Source organism: Setaria viridis, chromosome 3 (assembly GCF_005286985.2).
Source record: "Setaria viridis chromosome 3, Setaria_viridis_v4.0, whole genome shotgun sequence".
Classification (NCBI taxonomy): domain Eukaryota; kingdom Viridiplantae; phylum Streptophyta; class Magnoliopsida; order Poales; family Poaceae; genus Setaria; species Setaria viridis.
Window position 1 is genome coordinate 3,506,519 of NC_048265.2, and position 21,493 is coordinate 3,528,011.

The following is a 21,493-nucleotide window of genomic DNA, read 5'->3' on the forward strand; positions in this document are numbered from 1 at the left end:
CAGACGCCGTTGAAGAAGGAAGGCACCGGCGGCAGTGGTTGAGGAACACTGGCGGTCCATCCATAAAGTGCAAAGCAGCAGGACCATTCGATTCGATGAGGCCACGCCAGATCATCTGTCTCGATCTCATGCATCTTTGCGAAATCCATGGCAGATATATTTTTTTTCCTGGCCCTGTGGCTACATGCAATTGCAATTTGCAAATGTCAGGGAGACACTACCGAACACTGATCGCGTACTGCATCGCGAGTCGATGTCGACCCTGACAGTTTCCCGTACCTGATCGATCGAGAAAAAGGATGGCATGATGTTGATGATGCATCTCATTATCCATGACAAATAGGAACAAAGCTCCATTCTTCAACCAAAGCTGATGAGTTACTTCTCTCTTCTCTCTTCAGAACATACACTTGTGCATCAACTAAGGACGACAATACATACTACATACACAAAGCCAATACATACTACATACAAGGACGACAATGACTGAAAGTGATGGCACCAGCCAATACATCACTGCGAAGCAAGCTGTGCACATCAGGATGCCCAGTTGCCCATCCCCAACAGTGCCGATCGACAGGCGAGTTTGTGGCGCCAAGGCTAGACAGAGAACCCAAGTGGAACACTGCACGTCCGTCCATACACAAACCCTGCTGAAACTTCCAGCAGCCGGGCTGTCGCCATACGGACACGGATCTGTACACAGCTCCTATACCGGGCGTACGTGAAAAAAAAATACTTGTGATCGTCTGGTTGCTGTCACGCCCTCGAGGTTGGATGGAGCAGCTAGCAGCACAAGGGACGTACTGGGAGAGACGAAAATTCAGCAGGGAAGAAGAAGAAGAACAGCCAGTAGCATAGCATCCTGTCCTGATCGAGGTGGTTTGGTTACGAACGAACAGTCAACCGGAGGAAAAAAAAGGAGATGAGGCGTGCTTTGACAGCTGGCGTGGCTGTCTTGCGTGTGGGATCGTGTGGTGGCCAGGGACTGACAGGGGTCCACGGGTGCTTGACCGTTTGGAGAGCAAGAGACCAAAGCCGGAGGTAACCTCTCGTCACCTCTCATCTCATCCCATCTCACACGCGGATGGATGGAACGGATGGACATGGATGGATCCATGCTCTCATTGCTCATTGGTCATTGCTCAAGCTGGCCACCACCGGATGAACACGGCCATGCGTGTGTCAGTGTGTGGATACGGCCACACGCCTAGCTAGGCAGTATACGGCCATCACACCAGGACTGTGAACCATGGTTTGTGGCGTCAACGGGAAGCAAAGTTGCACGCTGTCGTCGTCGCGCCGCAGGATAGAGATGCCCACAAGGCCTCTCGATCGATGTTCCATTGGCAACATTCTCACACCGTCACACGAGGACAACAAGAGAAGACTAGCCTGCCTGCTTTCACGTACAAGTCCAGCCGTAATTGCTCTTGTGAATTTTGGTACTAAAAATTCCTAATTCAAAGACAAATCTTGGTAAAATTCCTACTCATCCAGGTACAGTTCAAAGACTTGACCATCTGAACACATCTACATGACTGCAGTCCACACGTCCAGAAAAAAGTTCATCGTTTCAGCAGCGAGAAGCCTAGAGCACTATGCAATGCAACCAGTGGTTGAAGCACTGGTGCATGGGCAGCTTCATAAGCTCGCTCATCTGCCACGGTAAGCGGCATTAATGCCAGGCCCCCCACCCTGTCTCCTCTGTCAGCCCACCGTCTTCGTCTTCATCGATCCACACCACACGTCCACACACGTACGGAACGGAACCCTCTCCTTCTTCCTTCCACTCCTTTCACTCGCTGCTGTCCGCTACTGCCCATGGCAGTGTCCGGCGGCGGCGCTCCTTTAACGCTGTCTCCTTCCCCAGCCCGCTCCTTCCTTTCTTGAAGAAACCTTTATTTCCCGGCCGGGGGCCAGGCCATCGAATCTGTGAAACCTTTCCTCCTCTGTCCTCTGTCTCGGCTCGCAGTTTATTCTCCTTGCTATGCCCCGTCCTTTGTTTTCTGATCCTTCTGCTACCTCTCCATCGGCAATGTCTCTTCCCCAGGAGCTGGATAGATGCGTGCGGGTGATTGTAGGCCTGTAGAAAGGAAGATCCTTGATTGATCGAGCCAGGCGGCATGTCGGAGTCCAGCAGGGCGTTCCAGCTCGACGCGCCGTCGTCGGCCGCCACAGCCGGAGACGGCCGCGGCGGGAAGGCTGGCCCCAGCGGCGCCGGCGGCAGCGTGCCGTTCTACCGTCTGTTCGCGTTCGCGGACGGCGCGGACGCGGCGCTCATGTCCCTGGGCGCGCTCGGCGCGGTCGCCAACGGCGCCGCGCTCCCGCTCATGACCGTCCTCTTCGGCCGCCTCATCGACGCCTTCGGCGGCGCCGCCACAACCAGCGACGTCGTGCGCCGCGTCTCCGGGGTGTCGCTGCAGTTCGTCTACCTCGCCGTCGCCTCCGCCTCCGCCTCCTTCGTGCGTAAGTGCTCGCCACCGACACACCCCCACACGCACCGACACTGAGTATATATTCCCCGCTGCTGCTGATTCCCTCGCTCCGCTGGGTCCCCAGAGGTGGCGTGCTGGATGATCACCGGCGAGCGGCAGGCGGCGCGGATACGGAGCCTCTACCTCCGGACCATCCTGCGGCAGGAGGTCGCCTTCTTCGACCAGCACACCAGCACCGGCGAGGTCGTCGGCCGGATGTCCGGCGACACGGTGCTCATCCAGGACGCCATGGGCGAGAAGGTCGGCAAGTTCATCCAGCTCCTCGTCACCTTCGCCGGCGGCTTCGCCGTCGCCTTCGCGCAGGGCTGGCTCCTCACGCTCGTCATGCTCGCCACCATCCCGCCGCTCGTGCTCGCCGGCGCCGTTATGTCCGGCGTCGTCGCCAGAATGGCCTCGCTCGGCCAGGCCGCCTACGCCGAGGCTGCTGCCGTCGTCGAGCAGACCGTCGGCTCAATCAGAACAGTAAGCACGCCAAGCACCGATCATGTCGGTCCGATTCCGATGAGTGCCGGAACACTGACGCCACGGCCGTGGAACGCACCCGCAGGTGGCGTCCTTCACTGGCGAGAAGCGGGCGGTGGAGAAGTACAACGAGTCGCTCAAGAGCGCGTACAGCTCCGGCGTCCGGGAGGGCCTCGCCGCCGGCATCGGCATGGGCATCGTCATGGTGCTCCTCTTCTGCGGCTACTCCCTGGGGATTTGGTACGGCGCCAAGCTGATCCTGGAGAAGGGATACTCCGGCGCCCAGGTCATGAATGTCATCTTCGCAGTGCTCACTGGCTCACTGTAAGGCTTTTTCCCCCTTCGCTGTCGCATTTCCGATAAATTCAGTTGCAGTAATCTCAGTTCCCAAGCAAGATCATGCTAGTAGTGTGTGACTAATAGTCTTATCTGCAAGAAAAGACTGGAAGGTTTCAGGAACGAAAAGACTAAGAAAAAAGATGCTTACGTTGCTATCTCTTTATATGATTAAGCCATCTATCTGGATTTTGCCTCTTTCTGTATATGATAAAGCCCTCTATTTGGATGTTGCGCTGATTAAGACATGTCAGGCCACCCAAAGACACAAAATTAGCTGCTGTTTGACAGTGATAAGCACGTGATTTTTGGTGACCAAACGGATAAAGATACACCAACTGTGCACGTATGGTTCATTCTGTTGGCAGCAACTAATCAAGTGCAGATCATGCCAACCTTGCCTTTTATGTTTTTTTATAACAAGTTCATGCCAACCTTCGGTAGAAACTGAATTGTGTTTTCCAATAACCATAAATGGTACATGGCAATCAAATTATCATGAACTTTTCTGTTGAGAAAGTTTCATCTCATACACTTTCATACCATGCACATCAAATAAATTTCAGTTGTTTTAAATCTATCTTGTTCAGTGATTCATCTACTGCACTTTCAACATCTTTTCTGTTCATCAAAATCAAAATACTATTGACTGCACATGGAGTTATTGGATCAAACTAAGCAACAGAACTATTGGTTAATCCAGAAAGCTGACACTTCACTATTGCAATCACCAGAGCTCTGGGTCAGGCATCACCGAGCATGAAAGCGTTTGCAGCTGGGCAGGCTGCAGCATACAAGATGTTTGAAACCATCAACAGGGAGCCAGAGATCGATGCGTACAGCGCAACAGGTAGGAAGCTGGACGACATTCAGGGGGACATTGAGTTCAGAGAAGTTCATTTTTCATACCCAACAAGGCCTGACGAGCAGATCTTCAGAGGTTTCTCCCTTGCCGTACAGAGTGGTACAACTGTCGCACTCGTTGGCCAGAGTGGTAGTGGCAAATCGACAGTCATCAGCTTGATCGAGCGGTTCTACGACCCTCAGCTTGGTGAAGTTCTGATAGATGGTGTGGACCTCAAGGAGTTTCAGTTGAGGTGGATCAGAAGTAAAATCGGCCTCGTGAGTCAAGAGCCAGTCCTGTTTGCTGCTAGCATAAGAGACAACATAGCTTATGGCAAGGACAATGCGACGGATGAGGAAATCAGAGCTGCAGCTGAGCTTGCTAATGCCTCCAAATTCATAGATAAAATGCCCCAGGTCAGAAGACCGCTTATCCTAAGACATACCATTAGTAATGTGCAGAATTGGACAGATCTATATAAGGGAGATATTTGAACATCTGTATTTCTTGATGTTTTGGCATTTTTCAGGGTTTATCTACTTCAGTTGGTGAACATGGAACACAACTTTCAGGTGGTCAGAAGCAAAGAATTGCCATTGCAAGAGCAATTCTAAAAAATCCAAGAATCCTTCTTTTGGATGAAGCAACAAGCGCTTTGGACACTGAATCTGAAAGGATTGTGCAGGAGGCTCTTGACAGGGTTATGACAAACCGGACAACTGTGATTGTTGCTCACCGTTTGAGTACCGTCAGGAATGCCGATACCATTGCTGTCATTCATCGAGGATCAGTAGTTGAAAAAGGTACATTTTTTTTACTGAAACACCTGGAATCAAAACCAGATGCACTGTCCCAACCGTATCTTTTCTTAATAATTGCTTAGTTCCTTAAAGATTTCACACTTGACCAGGTTCACACCATGAGCTTGTAACGGATCCAGAGGGAGCTTACAGCCAGCTGATACGCCTACAAGAAGCAAGTCATGCTTCCGAGGGAGCAAACTACCAGAACAAGTCAAGCACGAAGGATGATTCCTGGATTTACGCAGGCAAACAGACGCCAACAAATCAATCAGCTACCATAAGGTCACCTCAGAACAACAGCAGAAATCACTCATTGTCAGTATCATTCAGCGTACCTCTTGAAATCAATGTCCAGGACAGATCATCAAAGAATGTAGATGAAGAAATTGAGCAGGAAGTGCCTCTCAGCCGCCTCGTATCGCTTAACAAACCGGAAATCCCAGTGCTTATTCTTGGTTCTATTGCTTCGGCTATCAGTGGAGTAATCTTCCCTATCTTTGCGATACTCCTATCAAACGTGATCAAAGCATTCTATGAGCCGCCACTTATTCTGAGGAAGGATGCCGAGTTTTGGTCATCTATGTTCTTGGTATTTGGTGCAGTGTACTTCTTGTCACTTCCTCTTGGCTCATACCTTTTCTCAGTGGCTGGGTGCAAGTTGATCAGAAGGATCAGATTGATGACTTTCCAAAAGGTGGTTAATATGGAGATTGAATGGTTTGATTACCCAGAGAACTCAAGTGGAGCAATTGGGGCAAGGCTATCGGCGGATGCTGCGAAAGTTCGGGGGCTTGTGGGTGATGCACTTCAGCTGGCTGTGCAGAATTCAGCAACTTTAATTGCTGGTTTGGTAATTGCTTTCATATCGAACTGGCAGCTATCACTTATCATATTGGCCTTGATACCGCTAATTGGCCTCAACGGATGGATCCAGATGAAGTTTATTCAGGGATTCAGTGCAGATGCAAAGGTATGATGAATTCATTACATATGTTGTTGTGTTTCCAGCCAATCAATTATCTATTCCTGTTCTTGATCAATTCACCGACTGTATGTTATGATTTTAGTTGATGTATGAGGAGGCAAGCCAAGTAGCAAATGACGCGGTGAGCAGCATAAGGACAGTGGTCTCATTTTCAGCTGAAGAAAAGGTGATGGATTTGTACAAGAAAAAATGCGAAGGACCCTTAAGAGCAGGGATCAGGACAGGAATAATAAATGGTATTGGTTTTGGGGTTTCCATCTTCTTGCTGTTTGGAGTCTATGCAGCCAGCTTCTATGCTGGCGCGCGGCTTGTTGAGGATGGGAAAACAACTTTTCCCAAAGTTTTCATGGTAGGTATCATGTTAATCATGATATCTTTACAGATTCAACTTTCACAAATAAGTGGATTTTAATGTCATGAAGCATTTATAAATTGACATATGTTTACCATGACACTGAAATGCAAACTTGGGCATCTGAATGCAGGTATTTCTTGCTCTAAGTATGGCAGCAATTGGGGTGTCGCACACAAGTACCCTCACATCAGATTCTTCCAAAGCAAAATCAGCCGTATCCTCTATATTTACCATCATGGACCGAAAATCAAGGATAGATCCAGGTGACGACGCCGGGGTAACCCTAGAGCCGCTAAGTGGTGTCATCGAATTTCAGCATGTGAGATTCAGATATCCTACACGGCCCGATGTTCAGATTTTCCAAGACCTGTGCCTGACAATTCAATCTGGAAAGGTACTACACATCCTAATTTCTCTACTCGACATTGTTACTTGATGTCAACCTAACTGTTTGCACTATGCGTCTTACCTGTCAGACTGTTGCGCTTGTTGGAGAGAGTGGTAGTGGCAAATCGACGGCGATAGCATTGCTGCAGAGATTCTATGATCCTGATGCAGGCCATATACTCCTGGATGGAGTGGACATACAGAAGTTCCAGCTGAGGTGGCTGAGGCAACAGATGGGACTGGTGAGTCAAGAACCATCTCTGTTCAATGACACGATCCGGGCAAACATCGCCTACGGAAAGGACGGGCAAGCGACAGAATCAGATGTTGTGGCTGCTGCACAACTGGCAAATGCTCACAAGTTCATCAGTTCATTGCATCAGGTAATGCCTCAACTGTACTACTGCGAACTGCCTATCCGAAGAATCAAGTGTTTGTTATAGATATCAGTGTTGTTACCTGAAAAAAAAAATGCAGGGATATGACACAATGGTTGGGGAGCGTGGGGCTCAACTATCCGGAGGGCAGAAGCAGCGTGTGGCCATCGCTCGTGCCATCGTGAAGGACCCCAAGATCCTCCTCCTCGATGAAGCGACGAGCGCGCTCGACGCGGAATCCGAACGGGTAGTGCAGGACGCTCTGGACAGGGTGATGGTGAACAGAACAACAGTCATCGTGGCGCACCGCCTGTCAACAATACAGAGTGCAGACGTGATCGCGGTGGTGAAGAACGGTATGATCATCGAGAAGGGAAGGCACGATACCTTGATCAACGTCGAGGGCGGGGCGTACGCGTCCCTCGTCGCGTTGCATTCAGCAGCACCGTCGTAGCCACATTCAGTTCAGAGGTGATACTGAATCTGAGATAGGCGAGCAGGACCGGCAGCTTAACAAAAGTTCAGGCGCCGGTTCTTGTTGTCGTTGTCCAGGTCCTGATGAAATAGATGCAAAGGCAGACATATATGTTAAGATGACTCCCGCGTAGCTAAGAAGGAAAGAAGATTACAGGAATAGTAGTGTCAAAATGTAAATGCAGCAACCATGCTGTGCCCAAGTTACTGATATGAATACAGATGTTCAGTGTAACATGTACTGAATGTAGATCATACTCCTAGCTAGCATACTCTAATAACAAAGAAGCAGATGACGATTGTGATACGTCTTCACCTTGTTGCTTTGAATTCATCCCATTTGAAGAAAAGCGTAGTCCTGGGCTATCCTGATTCCCAAGAAGGCAAGAACACAACCTTGTAGCAACAGAGTCAATCGCAATTCGGGTGCCATGCGGCTGACAAAGTGAAACTCCTTCCACAAAGAAGCTGAATTTAGGTTGATCCTACAGAAAAAAAAATGATGACTGTAAAAGCAGAAGAGCTCCGACAGGCGACAGCAACAAAACAGCCGTATAAAACGACTGGGCCCACAGACGGTGCCCGCCGCACACACGCACGCGCTACACACGCTTGCTCTGCTTTGAAAGCGCCCCTGCTTCTTCCCGCCTTCACGCCCTCGCTGTGCCGTCGACGCAAGGCGCGACACCTCCCCCGGCTGAAGAAGTTGCTTGTCCACAAGTAACTGCTGCTGGAAACCGCGTCGTCAAGACGCCCCAATCCTCCCAGGTCGCGGACTCAGGTGGTAGATTAATCCACTGCACCAACACCTGTGGAATTGCTTTGTTACCTTTCTTCACCAAGCGTCGGTCCAGAATTTGAGCAGGCTCCAGATCATGGACCGACAAATCCACCATATGCTTCATGTCAGAGTAAACTAGGGTATAGCATGGAAGGAAAGTTTTGAGTTGTGACACATGGAAAACTGGATGTACCAGACAGCCATCAGGCAACCTGAGTCTGTAAGCCACTTGACCAATACGCTCCAGAACTTCAAATGGTCCATAATACTTCAAAGCAAGTTTAGGAAATGGCCTGTTGACAACTGAAGTTTGAGCATATGGTTGTAGTTTCAGCAACACTTTGTCACCCACCTGGAACTCTCTGTCCACTCTTTTGTGATCAGCTTGTAACTTCATACGATTTTGAGCCTTTGCTAGATTTTTCTTGAGATTACTCAGTTGGGCTTGCCGTTCCTGAACCCAATCTTGAACGTCAGGAGACATTATGCTATCAGGAGAGGGTGCCATACCAGAATCGGCGTCATAGCCATAAAGAGCCTTGAATGGTGAGCACCCAATTGTTGTGTGGTAGCATGAGTTGTACCAAATCTCAGCCAATGCTAACCAAGCCTTCCAACGTTTTGGAGAATTATGAACAGCACAACGCAAGTACATCTCCAAACACTGGTTTACTCGCTCTGACTGCCCGTCAGTTTGAGGATGGTAGGCTGTGCTGCGAAGTAGCTTAGTGTCAAACAAGGTGAACAACTCTTTCCAAAAGGCACTGGTGAAGATTCTGTCACGATCTGAAATAATGGACTGAGGAAACCCATGTAATTTCACAAAATTTTCCATCACTGCCTTAGCTACAATTTGAGCTGAAAAGGGATGCTTCAATGGAATGAAATGGGCATACTTGGTGTATCTGTCCACCACCACTAAAATGGAATTGTAGCCTTCAGAGACAGGGAGACCTTCAATGAAATCCATTGTCCAGTCCTTCCAAGCACCTTTGGGAATGGGTAGGGGCTGTAACAATCCTGCAGGATGGGTACTGGTATGTTTGGCTTGCTGACAGACTTGGCACTGTTTAACAAAATTTTCTATATCAGTCTTGATCCCTTTCCACTGAAATAATTTCTTCACTCTATGATATGTGGCCTGAATCCCTGAATGCCCCCCAATAGCTGAAGCATGAAGTGCAGCAATTATTTTTGTTTGCAAGGTTGAATTCTGAGCAATCCAGACTTTCCCTTTATGCTTGATAATGCCTTGCTGTAAAGAAAACCCATTTTCATCAGGTGATAGCACAACCAGTCTTGTTAGCAGTTCCTGGGCAAAAGGATCAGTAGTGTAACTATTAATCACCTCCTGAACCCACAGTGGCTTCACTTGTGAAATAGCTTGAATAGCTAATAAGTGACTGACCCTTGACAGTGCATCAGCAGCTACATTTTCCTTACCCTGTCTGTACACTATTTTAAATTGAAGCCCCATTAATCGAGTCATGGCCTTCCTTTGCATGTCAGAGTGAAGATGTTGCTCAGACAGATAGGACAGGCTCTTGTGGTCTGTTTTAATGAGAAATTCTTGCCGTTGCAGATATGGTCGCCATCTTTCTACTGCCATAATAAGTGCCAAAAATTCCTTCTCATATATAGACAGTTTTTGATGTGCTGGACCTAAAGCTTTACTCAAAAATGCTATTGGCTGGTCACCTTGCATCAATACAGCACCTATGCCCACCTCACAAGCATCTGCTTCCACAATAAATTATTTTTGAAAATTAGGAAGTCCCAGAACTGGGGCACTAACCATGGCAGACTTCAACTGATTAAATGCTTGCTGGACTGTGTCAGACCACTCAAATTGCTTCCTCTTGAGTAAATTAGTTAGGGGTCGAGCAATAATACCATAATGTTTGATAAATTTTCTGTAATAGCCTGTGAGGCCTAGAAAACCCCTTAACTCTGTCACAGTTGTAGGAATTGGCCAATTGACCATAGCAGTTGTTTTCTCAGGATCTGTAGCCACTCCTTGATGTGAAATAATATGTCCCAAGTACTCTATAGAAGCTTGGGCAAAAGAGCATTTGCTGAGTTTCATAAATAATGTATGCTCCCTCAACTTGGCTAGTACTTGTCTCAGATGAACCACATGTAACTCCAAAGTAGGACTATAGATAAGAATGTCATCTAGAAATACCAGCACAAACTTTCTTAAGAATGGTTCTAGTATCTCATTCATAAGACACTGAAATGTGGCAGGAGCATTAGTTAAACCAAAAGGCATAACTCGAAATTGGTAGTGGCCATGATGAGTTTTGAATGCTGTTTTGTATTCATCGCCAGGATGCATTCGTACTTGATGATATCCTGACCTCATATCAAGTTTTGTAAAATATGTGGTACCAGCTAACTCATCCAATATCTCATCTATAATGGGCATAGGATATCTGTTTTTGATGGTAATGGAGTTTAACTTCCTGTAATCTACACAAAATCGCCAGGTACCATCCTTATTTTGTACTAATAAGACTGGGGAGGCAAAAGGGCTATTGCTTGGTACAATTAACCTTGCTTCTAGTAATGCTTTCACTTACTTTTCTATCTCATCTTTATACAAAGGTGAGTATCTATAGGGTTTGGAGTTAACAGGGATAGCATTGGGCAATAAAGGAATATGATGGTCATGAAATCTTGGTGGTGGAAGGGTTTTAGGATCCTCAAAGACATCATTATATTCCTCTAAAAGTTGCTGAATTGGAGGAGGTGTGAGAGAAGGTGTTGTAGTGCCATTTACCTCAACCAGTGCAAAAGCCCCCACATCATTACCAGCCATCCATTTTAGCAGTTTGTCTGAAGATACTCCTTGTAAAGCAAGTTGAGATGGTACCACTCCTTGGAGAAAAACCTTCCTGCCTGAGGCCTCAAAAGATAGAGTTTTGGCCTCCCAATGACAGAGCATGGGACTGTGTGGTTGTAACCAGTCATAGCCCAGTATAGCATCAAATGCCCCCAAATCCAACACTGTCATATCTGTATGAAATGTGTGTCCCTGAATCCACCATTCCATTTGTGGGACTTGTTTGTCAGTTAGAATAATATCCCCATTAGCCACCTTGACCTGTTTAGGTGTCATAGGTTGAGGGTGAATACCACAGGTCTGAATGAAAGAGGAGCTAACAAAACTGTGAGAGCTCCCACTGTCCACCAAGATGAGCATCACTTTGTTTTTGACCATGGCCCTGAGCTTCATAGCTTCTCCAAGATCAGTGCCAGCAAGTGCATTCAAGGATAGATGGCAAAACTCTGCAATCAAAGCATCTTCCATATCCAATTGGTGGAGCACTTCTTCTGTTAAAGGGACATCCAGATCATTCACCACCAAGGCATTTAAATGAGGCTTTGGCCTTTTTGTGCACTTGGCAAGGTGGTTAGAGTCAAATGGCTCAGCACAGTAGAAGCAAAGGTTATTGGCTTTACAGAAATCACGCTTCTGTCTTTCCTTACTCAGTGGTGAAATGAGAGGCTGAGGTTGTTTAGGCTCATATTTGTTGGTAGGACTCAGAAAACTCCTTGAACCAGAAGTAAATTTGGGTGGTTTAAATCTCCCTTTGTCCTGTAACTGTTCTTGGACTTTAGCAATTCGAATGGTTGTCTCCATGGACTGAGGAATCTGAGATTGCACCATGGCAGCTATCTCTGGCTTAAGTCCTCTAGTGAACTGGGTAATGAAAAACATCCTATCATACCCTGTATTGTGCATTTCAATCAGAAACTGCAGAGATTCATACTCTGACACATAGTCCTCTACAGAGCCAATCTGTTTAAGTTCCAATAGTTCAGAGATAGCATGGACATAATCATATGCCCCAAATTTGGCCTCCACTGCAGTCATGAACTTGTCCCAGGTATTTAGCTCGCCTTTGAGTCTTTGAACCTCTAACCAACAGCCAGCATTGTCTTTCATATGCATAGTAGCAGTAGTAATCCATAAATGCTCAGGCACATTATAAAATCTGAAGAAATCCTCACAACGATGGCGCCATACCTTTGGATCACGGCCATGAAACTCTGGAAATGCCAATTTTGGTACTGCATTCCTATAACCTGGATGCCCTTCTGTCTGTTGACGAGGTGGAACAAATGTCGAGCGACTGGGATGCATACCTCCAGGGGGTTGTGGTGGTTGGCGTTGGTGACGGAATTGCATCGGCGGACCTGAACCCAGCGAATTTACAGAACCAACATCGAAGTCTTCTTCTTGAGCACGATCCACAGTCAGTTGGGCCACTGCTTTGCCTGTTGCCTCGAGTTGCTTAGCCAACAGATCTTGATCTTTGAGAACTTGTTCCATCGCCTTGACACCGAGCTCTTGGTTGACCTGCATCTGCTCCTGCACGCGCCCAATCTCGCTGACCCGCGCGAAGAGCAAATCAATGCTGTCAGTCATGTGTTGCCACCGCGCCGCATCCCTCTGTTCCGCCGCATCCATGGCGTCCAGCACAAATCGGGTCTGAATCGAGGGTTTTGGAGGCGCCGTGGTGACCGCTCGCAAATCGAACCAACGTGGAGTAGGACTAACAGGAAATCAACTGAATCGCCGGTTCTGCACGGCAAACCCCAGGATCTCAGCAAGCCTACTCCGATTGTGGTCTAACCGACGGATTAGCGCGGACACAACGAACGCTGCCGAGGAACTCCAGTCTCTGATACCAGCTGTCGTAGCCCTTGGCCGCTGATGATCGCCGGTGACGTGAGTAGACAAGAATGGATCAAGATAGGATCAGATAATCGCCGAGGAAAGGTTCCCCGAGATTTCTCTTTGTATTACTTGCGAAAATAGATAGATGTGTTCTGCTCTGTTACTCAACTCCTAATACATTAACTCTCTCCCTCACTGACGGCTGGGCCCACAGACGGTGCCCGCCGCACACACGCAAGCGCTACACACGCTTGCTCTGCTTTGAAAGCGCCCCTGCTTCTTCCCGCCTTCACGCCCTCGCTGTGCCGTCGACGCCAGGCGCGACAGAACGAAAAAAAAATTCAACCCTAGAGAAGATGGGGAGCTCCGGAGCACCTTCCAATTCCAAACGAAAGAAAAGGAAGCAGTTTTCTCTGTCAAAATCGGAGAGGAAGGACACGGCAAGGGGTAAGCTCGTAAAGATCAACAGTTTCGTGATTCCCTCGATCTTCAATCGGGATCGACTACGGAGTACGGACTAGCAAGTCCGGATAGGTTCTTCCCCCAAATCCCTCCCGGCGCCACGTATTCGCTGACGTGTAACGCATCCGGCCCGTCCATTCCCCGACCCCGGCGCCCGACCGCCAGGATCTTCGAGCGGCACGAGCGCGCACGCGCGAGGCAGAAAGCTGCCGCCAGCCACTCGCGGCGCGCCACGTGACCACAAAGGGCATAACGGTCAAATCCCACCTCCCACAGCGAGACGCGTAGAAGCGTCGCCAACCAGGACTCTCCAGGAGAAGAGGTGGAAAGGAAAAAAAAAAACTGTCGCGTGTGGAGGCGGGCAGGCAGCAAAGGTCCCCCTCGCCGACGGTGACGTGACGACATGGAGCTCACCGGTGCCGCGCTCCGGCGGTCCCTGCCGGCGGCGTCCCCGGCGGCCGCGAGGTGGAGGGGGAAGGGGCGGAGGCGGGCGCCGGCCAGGGTGTCCTGCGTCGGGGGCGCCCCGTTCGCGGAGGAGGGCCACCTCAGGTACTACGAGGCCGCGGCCCCGCGGAGGAAGGCCGTGGAGGCGGTGGCGAGGGACCTGGCCAAGCTCCGGGCCATGGGGCTCGTCGCGGGGGACGCGGCCAAGGAGAAGGTCCTCTCGGTGAGCCCTCTGTTTCTCCCCCTCCTTCCACGCCTTTGCTCTTATTTCGGTTCCATTCGGGGAATTGGACGCAGAATCTCAATTGCTTACTATAATGAATTTGTTGCTGTCGGGTGGGTTTACTGGAATAGTGATGGCGGCGATGTAATATGGTTGATTTGGTCTAGGAATAATAAAATTTGCTCTGTTGGCCAACTAATGTTAGTTCATGGTGATAACTAAACGGTTCTGTAAAAAGAGTACCAGTGCTTGCATCGAACATGTTTCAGTGGTGATTAGTTTGTTGATAGTTTTGTATTGTGTATTCGGGTTGATTGGAACTCGAATTGAATTCTGATTTGCTTGCAATTGGGACCGCAGGAAGCCACGGATCTTCTGCTGCAGGAGCTGAACCAGATGAAGGACGAGGAATACAAGATGAAGAAGGCCCAGAAAGAGGAGGAGAAGGCTGCCATGAAAGCACTGAAGCAGCAGCAGAAGGAAGCGAAGCAGGCTGTCACAGCCGCCATGATGAACTGCGAAGATGAGTCGTCCTCTGAATCAAGTGAGAGCGATTGTGAGGACGAGCAAGCCATGAATGTTGAGCTGGACATGGTGATCTCGGCAGCAGTTCCTGAAGTTGTTGCACCCGGCGTATCGACTGTCTCCGCAATGGAGTGCGAGAAGGCTGCAATGAAGGCCATGAAGAAAATGGAGAAGGAACGAATGAAGGCCATGAAGAAGATGGAGAAGGAGCAGAAGAAGGCTGCGAAGAAGGCCATGAAGATGGAGAAGGAAGCAAAGAAGATGGCCATGGCCACACTGAATGGCTGCAGGGATGAAGACGATTCCTCGTGCTCATCAGAGTCCAGTGACAGCGAATGCGAGGGGGAGGTTGTCAGGATGAGCCGCTGCGCTACAATCACCGCACCACAAATGCCATCTCCAAGCACGGTTTTCCCCATCATAGTTCCTCAAATTCCACCCTCGCTGCCTTCGAAGCCATCTCAAGCTTCAGAGCCTGCAACTGCAATGCAAGTCAACAGCATCAGCAGCATTGCAGTAGCTGAGACATCCACAACCAACAGAATCGAGGTCTGCATGGGTGGCAAATGCAAGAAATCAGGCGCGCTTGCTCTTCTGCAGGAGTTCGAGAAAACTGTGGGCACTGGAGGTGCGGTCGTCGGGTGCAAGTGCCTAGGAAAGTGTGGCCTAGGGCCCAACGTGCGCCTGAGGAGCGAGGTCTCAGCGGAAGGTTCTTCAAAGAGGAACCCGCTTTGCATCGGCGTAGGGTTAGAAGATGTTGGCACCATAGTGGCAGGTCTCTTCGGGGATGTTGAGCTGGGCATGACGTCCACCTAGACCTAGCACTCTTGGCAAGAGTTGAAGCTGTATTAGCTGTTGTTGTACTGAACAAATATACAGCACAGACCATAGCTACGGCCCTGCTTATGTACTATATATAGAACATCTAAATCTATGCTAATCAAGGTTTCAGATTTGAGATCCATAGTGCACTGTGATTGTTTCATGGTTTTCAGATTTGAGCATCTGTGACTGTCAGTAGGGATGCTTAACGGTCTTGGAGAAATTACTGGAACTGGTGACCTGCAGGTGTAGTGTTTGTGTGAGATTTCAGATCCATATAGTGCACTGTGATTGTTTCATGGTTTTCAGATCTGAGCATCTGTGACTGTCAATAGGGATGCTTAATGGTCTTCACTGTCTGGACGGAGGAATTACTGGAACCGGGTGACCTGCAGGTGTAGTGTTTGTGTTTGAGATCCTTGAATTCACACAAGTTTTTCAAAGATAAGCTCAGGCTCATCTTCGTTACTTGATTCCTGTTTCGCCTCAGCTAAAAAAATAGCCTCTGTTGCTTGATTTCTGTTTTGCTTGGTGACCTGTCTCTGTCTCTTAACTTCCTCTAGTCACAGGTGACGCTTTGGATAATGCTTGCACATTCTTTAGGAACCTTGGACTATCAACAACACTTAGAAAATTTAGATGGAAGAGTTCTTAAGAATTTTTTTCATAACCTCATATATTCATAGGATATATCCAGTTACGTACTGGTGCATGTCAGTGACGCCGTATCAGTGATTCTGTAGGATACATTAGAGATGGATGCCTCCTCAAAACATTGGGATCAGATCATCTCGTAACTCTTTCGATGGTGCCTGAAACATGCTCCGTAGTTCAGATTGAGCTATGAAGACGACGGGGGTGGAAAGGAGGAGAATGGGAGGGCTTGCCGGCTTGGGGCGAGCGCTCGACCGTTTGGTGGGCTCGGTCTCAAAGGGGGCCCCGTTTTGGAAAGAAAGGCCCACAAGAAACAAGCTGACGGGAGAAAGAATCTTGGAAGTAGTAGTATATGCGTTGTTTATCTGGGCGGTGGTGGAGAAAATATCTGCCGTCGTGCAACACGCCACGCCGTCGACCACCCACCCGTTGCTCCCGCTTCAACCCGCTTCATCCATTCCAGTTCTGACATCTTCCGAGTGCTCTGGAACACCCGACACCCACAAAACCTACCTCCATCGCCCCCTTGCCACCGACACGTGGGCCAGGCACTGCCCGCGGGCCCACCACGCGCGCCACGAGGAGGGGACCCGGGCGGGAGGTGCCAAGTCGCCTTGCCACGGTCTCTGACGCCATTGGTTGGTTCTATTGTATTTATCGCTCGCACGTCCACTCTTCTTCTTCTTCTTCTTCCTCCCCTCCTCCTCTTCCTTGACTTTGCCACCGTCCTTATTCTTCGTCTTGGAAGCGAGGTAGCTGCACGGAGCACGCCTCCACTCCACTCAATATAAGGCGAGTGGTTCTCTTGCTCGAACCGCCTCCCGTTGACCTCACCTTCTGCCTGACTGAGCTCTGCTCTGCGAACACTTGTTGGCGTCCTCTTCTCCGCGCCTTTGCCTGGTATGTCTGAATGAATGATGTGTCTAGGATGTAGTGCGAGTGTTCAGTTCGCGTAGTTCTCGTGACTATGTTCGGTAACACCCTCTGATGCCGCTAGCTATTAGCTTGATTGATTGGCTATCCTGTCCTATTCCTGATTGTTTCGACTGTTCGACAGAGAAACATTTCAGCCTTATACAGATAGGGGGTGTGCTATTCTTCATTGATTCATGTCAGCACCTGTTTTGGATAGATCGATCGATGATTGAAGGAAGCTGTACTAAATCTTTAGGCTTTGCTATGGTTTTGTTGGGGGGCTTTGATTTCCAGTTGAGCTCCACTGTGCTGAAACTTTCCTGAATACCAGCATCTCCATTGGTTGACTTCCGAATTCGCTGAGGCCAGAGCTGCATAGGCCAGTAGGCCTACTGCATGGAGTATACATCAGCCTTATCCTAATCCGTGCTAACACAAATTCTCCTCAGGTGCCGTTGCGTCTCTGGGATGATGAGGCACCGGCAGCTCCTGCTGGCGACGGCCTGCCTCTGGGCTCTGTCGTGCGCCTCACTGCTCAGCGCTTCCGCCCCCGACGGTGCCGGGCTGCTCAGGGTCAGCCTCAACAAGAACCGGCTCGACGGCGAGGCCCTGGCCGCGGCGAAGCTCGCCAGGCAGCAGGACAGCCGCCGCCTGGGTGCCGCCGCCCGCCACGGCGACGAGATCCCTCTTGTCGACTACCTCAACACCCAGTACTTCGGGGTCGTCGGCATCGGCACGCCGCCGCAGAACTTCACCGTCATCTTCGACACCGGGAGCTCCAACCTCTGGGTCCCCTCCTCTAGATGCTACTTCTCGGTGCGTCCATTATTCTTGGTTTCCATTATTCTTATTAAGCTTTAGACTCACTGCGATTGATTGAACGATTGATACTCCGATGCCTAATTTTACTGCCACGTACCCACTGCAGATAGCATGCTACTTCCACCACAGATACTATTCCAGAAAGTCTAGCACCTACAAGGCTGATGGTATATGGCCTGACCTTTTTCATTGTTACAGTTTTCTCACACCATTCAGAGATGGTCGCTGAATCTCTGCGCTGCATTTTTTTCCATCACCAAATTATTCAGGGGAGACTTGCAAAATTACCTATGGCTCTGGAGCCATTGCTGGATTCTTCAGCAAGGATAACGTGCTGGTTGGAGACCTTGTCGTCAAAAGCCAGGTAATGAATTGTGTTTTCAGTGTTATTCTAGTTCCCCATATCAACATTCACATGGGAACCGTACCTCTAATGCTGCTACTTATTCTCCTCATTTCAGAAGTTCATTGAGACAACACGCGAAACCAGTGTCTCATTTATCCTAGGGAAGTTTGATGGCATTCTTGGTCTTGGATACCCCCAGATCTCCGTCGGCAAAGCTCCTCCGATTTGGTATGTGTTCCACCTATTTAGTCAGTAGTTCTGTTTTGATAATTCACTAGTGTTTAAGCTTGTCGTCTTGTCACCTGAAACGCGCCATTTTGTCATATGGCAGGCAGAGCATGCAAGAGCAGAAACTTCTTGCGGACAACGTCTTCTCCTTCTGGCTTAACCGTAATCCTGAGGCATCATCTGGTGGTGAGCTTGTGTTTGGCGGTGTAGACCCGAAACACTTCAAGGGGAACCACACCTATGTCCCTGTTTCGCGCAAAGGATACTGGCAATTCAATATGGGGGATCTCCTCATTGATGGTCACTCAACCGGCTTCTGCGCCAAGGGTTGTGCCGCCATTGCTGACTCTGGGACTTCTTTGCTGGCCGGTCCAACAGTATGTATCTTCATACTGATGATCCATAATTTCTCTGTATTTGTATGATCATAGGAACTAGGGCCTAGAAATTTAATGTTGAGCTGGAACCATTGATTGGCACATTAATTTCTTGAATTTTGATAGATACCTGAATATGTAGTATCATTTGCTGTATATATGAATATGAAAGGTCCCCAAGTTCTTATGAGACATGAGTGTAACCTTTTGGAAGGCAGGATGGCATGACTAAAATCTTGAATTTGTGTTGTCCGCAGGCTATAGTTGCTCAGGTGAACCATGCAATTGGGGCTGAGGGAATTATCAGCACGGAATGCAAAGAAGTGGTGAGCCAGTATGGAGAGATGATCCTCAACCTGCTCATAGCACAGGTTTGCTAGTTTCTGCATGTCACAGTTTTTGTTCAGACTTCCAACTATGGAAGATATTGGGTAAGTAATTTAAATCTGAATTCTAGTAATTTGGTAATGCTCTGCCTCTGCAGACAGATCCGCAGAAAGTTTGCGGCCAGATTGGTCTGTGCATGTTTGACGGCACTCACTCTGTCAGGTTAGCCCATTTTACCGGACCATTGTAATTAGGGACACATGTTTACTTTTATCTTGGTCATTGGGTTGACCCAATACTCATCAAAATGAAATAATCTTGATTCAAAGCAAGAAATGAAAATGAACTAAACCAGTGACCCAGAACTAACAATTGGGTACCCACTTGAATCCCTAATTCTAACACGTGTCAAACTGGTTTGTCTATTTTACTGCATATTCTTCTTTTCATGCTATAATAAACTATCATGCGTAATTTTCTGCAGTGAAGGAATTGAATCTGTTGTTGGGACAGAAAACCTGGGCTCAAATGTTATGTGCTCAGCCTGTCAGATGGCTGTTGTGTGGATAGAGAATCAGCTCCGTGAAAACAAAACAAAGGAGCTGATATTGCAATATGCTAACCAGGTTACAAAATTTATGATTTGCTCTGGGTGGTTTCTCTTGCCATTGTAGAACTATATTATTGAAGACAAGATTATTCCTTGTGTTCCAGCTATGTGAGCGTCTACCAAGCCCCAACGGCGAATCAACAGTCAGCTGCCATCAGATATCAAAGATGCCAAAGCTTGCATTCACCATTGCAAACAAGACCTTCACACTAACACCAGAGCAGGTGCTTTCTAGTAGCCTATAGCTCATTTTTCAACTACAGTAACCTTGTTTTTTCATTTTCTACAGCACAGTAGTCAAAATTTTCAGCAGATGTTGCTTTTGGTAAATGATCAACAAATTTTACTGAACATTTTGTGAACAAGATACTAGTGGACTCAAACTTTTGCAGCTCAACTTTCATCAGAAGAGACCTATTAAATTCTAGATTAAGGACTCACTGTTGGCACAGTACATAACTGAACATTTGAAGTGCCTACTTTTAAGTGCATAAATTTCCTAGAAGTTTTGAAGTGATATGATTAGGTGTCGATATTTGGGACCAAAAAATGCCTGGTAGATGGAATGCAGTTGACTTTGTAGGTCTTATTTTTCGACATGGTTTGAAGTAAAGTCTGTTAACGTCACCTCAAGTTCCTTTTCATTACATAATCATCACTGCAATTGCATACATTTTTCAAACTTTCTGAAACTTGTATTGCAGTACATTGTCAAGCTGGAGCAAGGAGGCCAAACTGTCTGCATCAGCGGGTTCATGGCATTCGACATACCTCCCCCACGTGGGCCTCTCTGGTGAGGAACAAAACATTGCGTCATAGTTTGACATTTTTCCTTCTTTCCCTTCGCAATCTGAGAGCTTGCATATGAACCATTGCAGGATTCTTGGTGATGTCTTCATGGGAGCTTACCACACGGTGTTCGACTTCGGCAAGGACAGGATTGGCTTCGCGAAATCTGCATGAGTGTGGGAGCACTCTGCTCTTCACAAAAGATATCCTATCTATTAGGGAGCATTGTAAATAAATGGATGGTGAAACTGAGAACGTGATTTAGCACACGGTAGACCTTTCTTTCTAAAGAAGACCAAATGGATGCTTGGAGGATGTGCTTGGACACACGTATGTTTTATGTTTACTGAAGAAAGGAACACCGAGAAATAATAGCCTGCTCATCTGATCTCATCTCTTGAAAACTGTTTGTTCATGGTTGTACACCTTTATCCTTTGTAAAAAAACTTCTGGATTGACTTGGAACTGGTGAGCATGTATCAATGCAATTTGCTTCTTTGTGGTATAGTTCCTGTCTTCTTGGTTATGTTGGACTTAATTCTATGCTTGGGGTGTCTGGAACAATAATCAGCAACACCTTTGGAACCTTGCTAGAGAAATTACACACATATGTTTCCGATTATGGATCATGCATATACTAAAGTAATGTAGCAACATTGAGTTTATTGTGTATAGTATTTTGCATTATCTTTTGAATGTTTTAAGGAAAAAGTGTATTTTCCATCCCTCAATTATTGTAAAAGTGTGACATTCATCCTTCATGTTTCATTTGGTGCAAATTAACCCCTTAAATAACTAAATTGGTGCATTTATCATTCCCACCTTAGTTTAACAATAGTTTAGTGTCATATAACATCAGTTTAGGCCATGTTATCATCTTACTAATTACTGTTTAGCCACGTATAATATTTAGTCAATTGCTTTAATAGTTTTGTGTGAATCGGTTTCGTTAATTTTCCC

The 21,493-nt window shown here is 47.8% G+C and overlaps 3 protein-coding genes across 3 annotated transcripts; all 3 read left to right on the forward strand.

The window, feature by feature from the left end:
* Positions 1-1,647: 1,647 nt before the first annotated feature.
* Positions 1,648-7,828, forward strand: LOC117848404 (ABC transporter B family member 21). The gene is made up of 10 exons (XM_034729806.2): positions 1,648-2,469; positions 2,563-2,960; positions 3,046-3,284; positions 4,031-4,556; positions 4,670-4,943; positions 5,051-5,913; positions 6,011-6,277; positions 6,414-6,677; positions 6,760-7,053; positions 7,148-7,828. The coding sequence occupies exons 1-10, from the start codon at positions 2,127-2,129 to the stop codon at positions 7,499-7,501; spliced, it is 3,822 nt and encodes a 1,273-aa protein (XP_034585697.1). The 5' UTR covers positions 1,648-2,126; the 3' UTR covers positions 7,502-7,828.
* A 5,940-nt stretch (positions 7,829-13,768) lies between these two features.
* LOC117847212 (uncharacterized) lies at positions 13,769-15,607 on the forward strand. The gene is made up of 2 exons (XM_034728378.2): positions 13,769-14,118; positions 14,479-15,607. Exons 1-2 carry the CDS (start codon positions 13,855-13,857, stop codon positions 15,457-15,459), a joined length of 1,245 nt encoding a protein of 414 aa, XP_034584269.1. The 5' UTR covers positions 13,769-13,854; the 3' UTR covers positions 15,460-15,607.
* Positions 15,608-16,779: 1,172 nt separating this feature from the next.
* LOC117847211 (aspartic proteinase) lies at positions 16,780-21,040 on the forward strand. The gene is made up of 12 exons (XM_034728377.2): positions 16,780-17,019; positions 17,484-17,850; positions 17,963-18,023; positions 18,126-18,220; positions 18,318-18,430; positions 18,534-18,807; positions 19,065-19,178; positions 19,292-19,356; positions 19,619-19,760; positions 19,849-19,968; positions 20,449-20,537; positions 20,623-21,040. Exons 2-12 carry the CDS (start codon positions 17,503-17,505, stop codon positions 20,705-20,707), a joined length of 1,506 nt encoding a protein of 501 aa, XP_034584268.1. The 5' UTR covers positions 16,780-17,019; positions 17,484-17,502; the 3' UTR covers positions 20,708-21,040.
* The last annotated feature ends 453 nt before the right edge of the window (positions 21,041-21,493 follow it).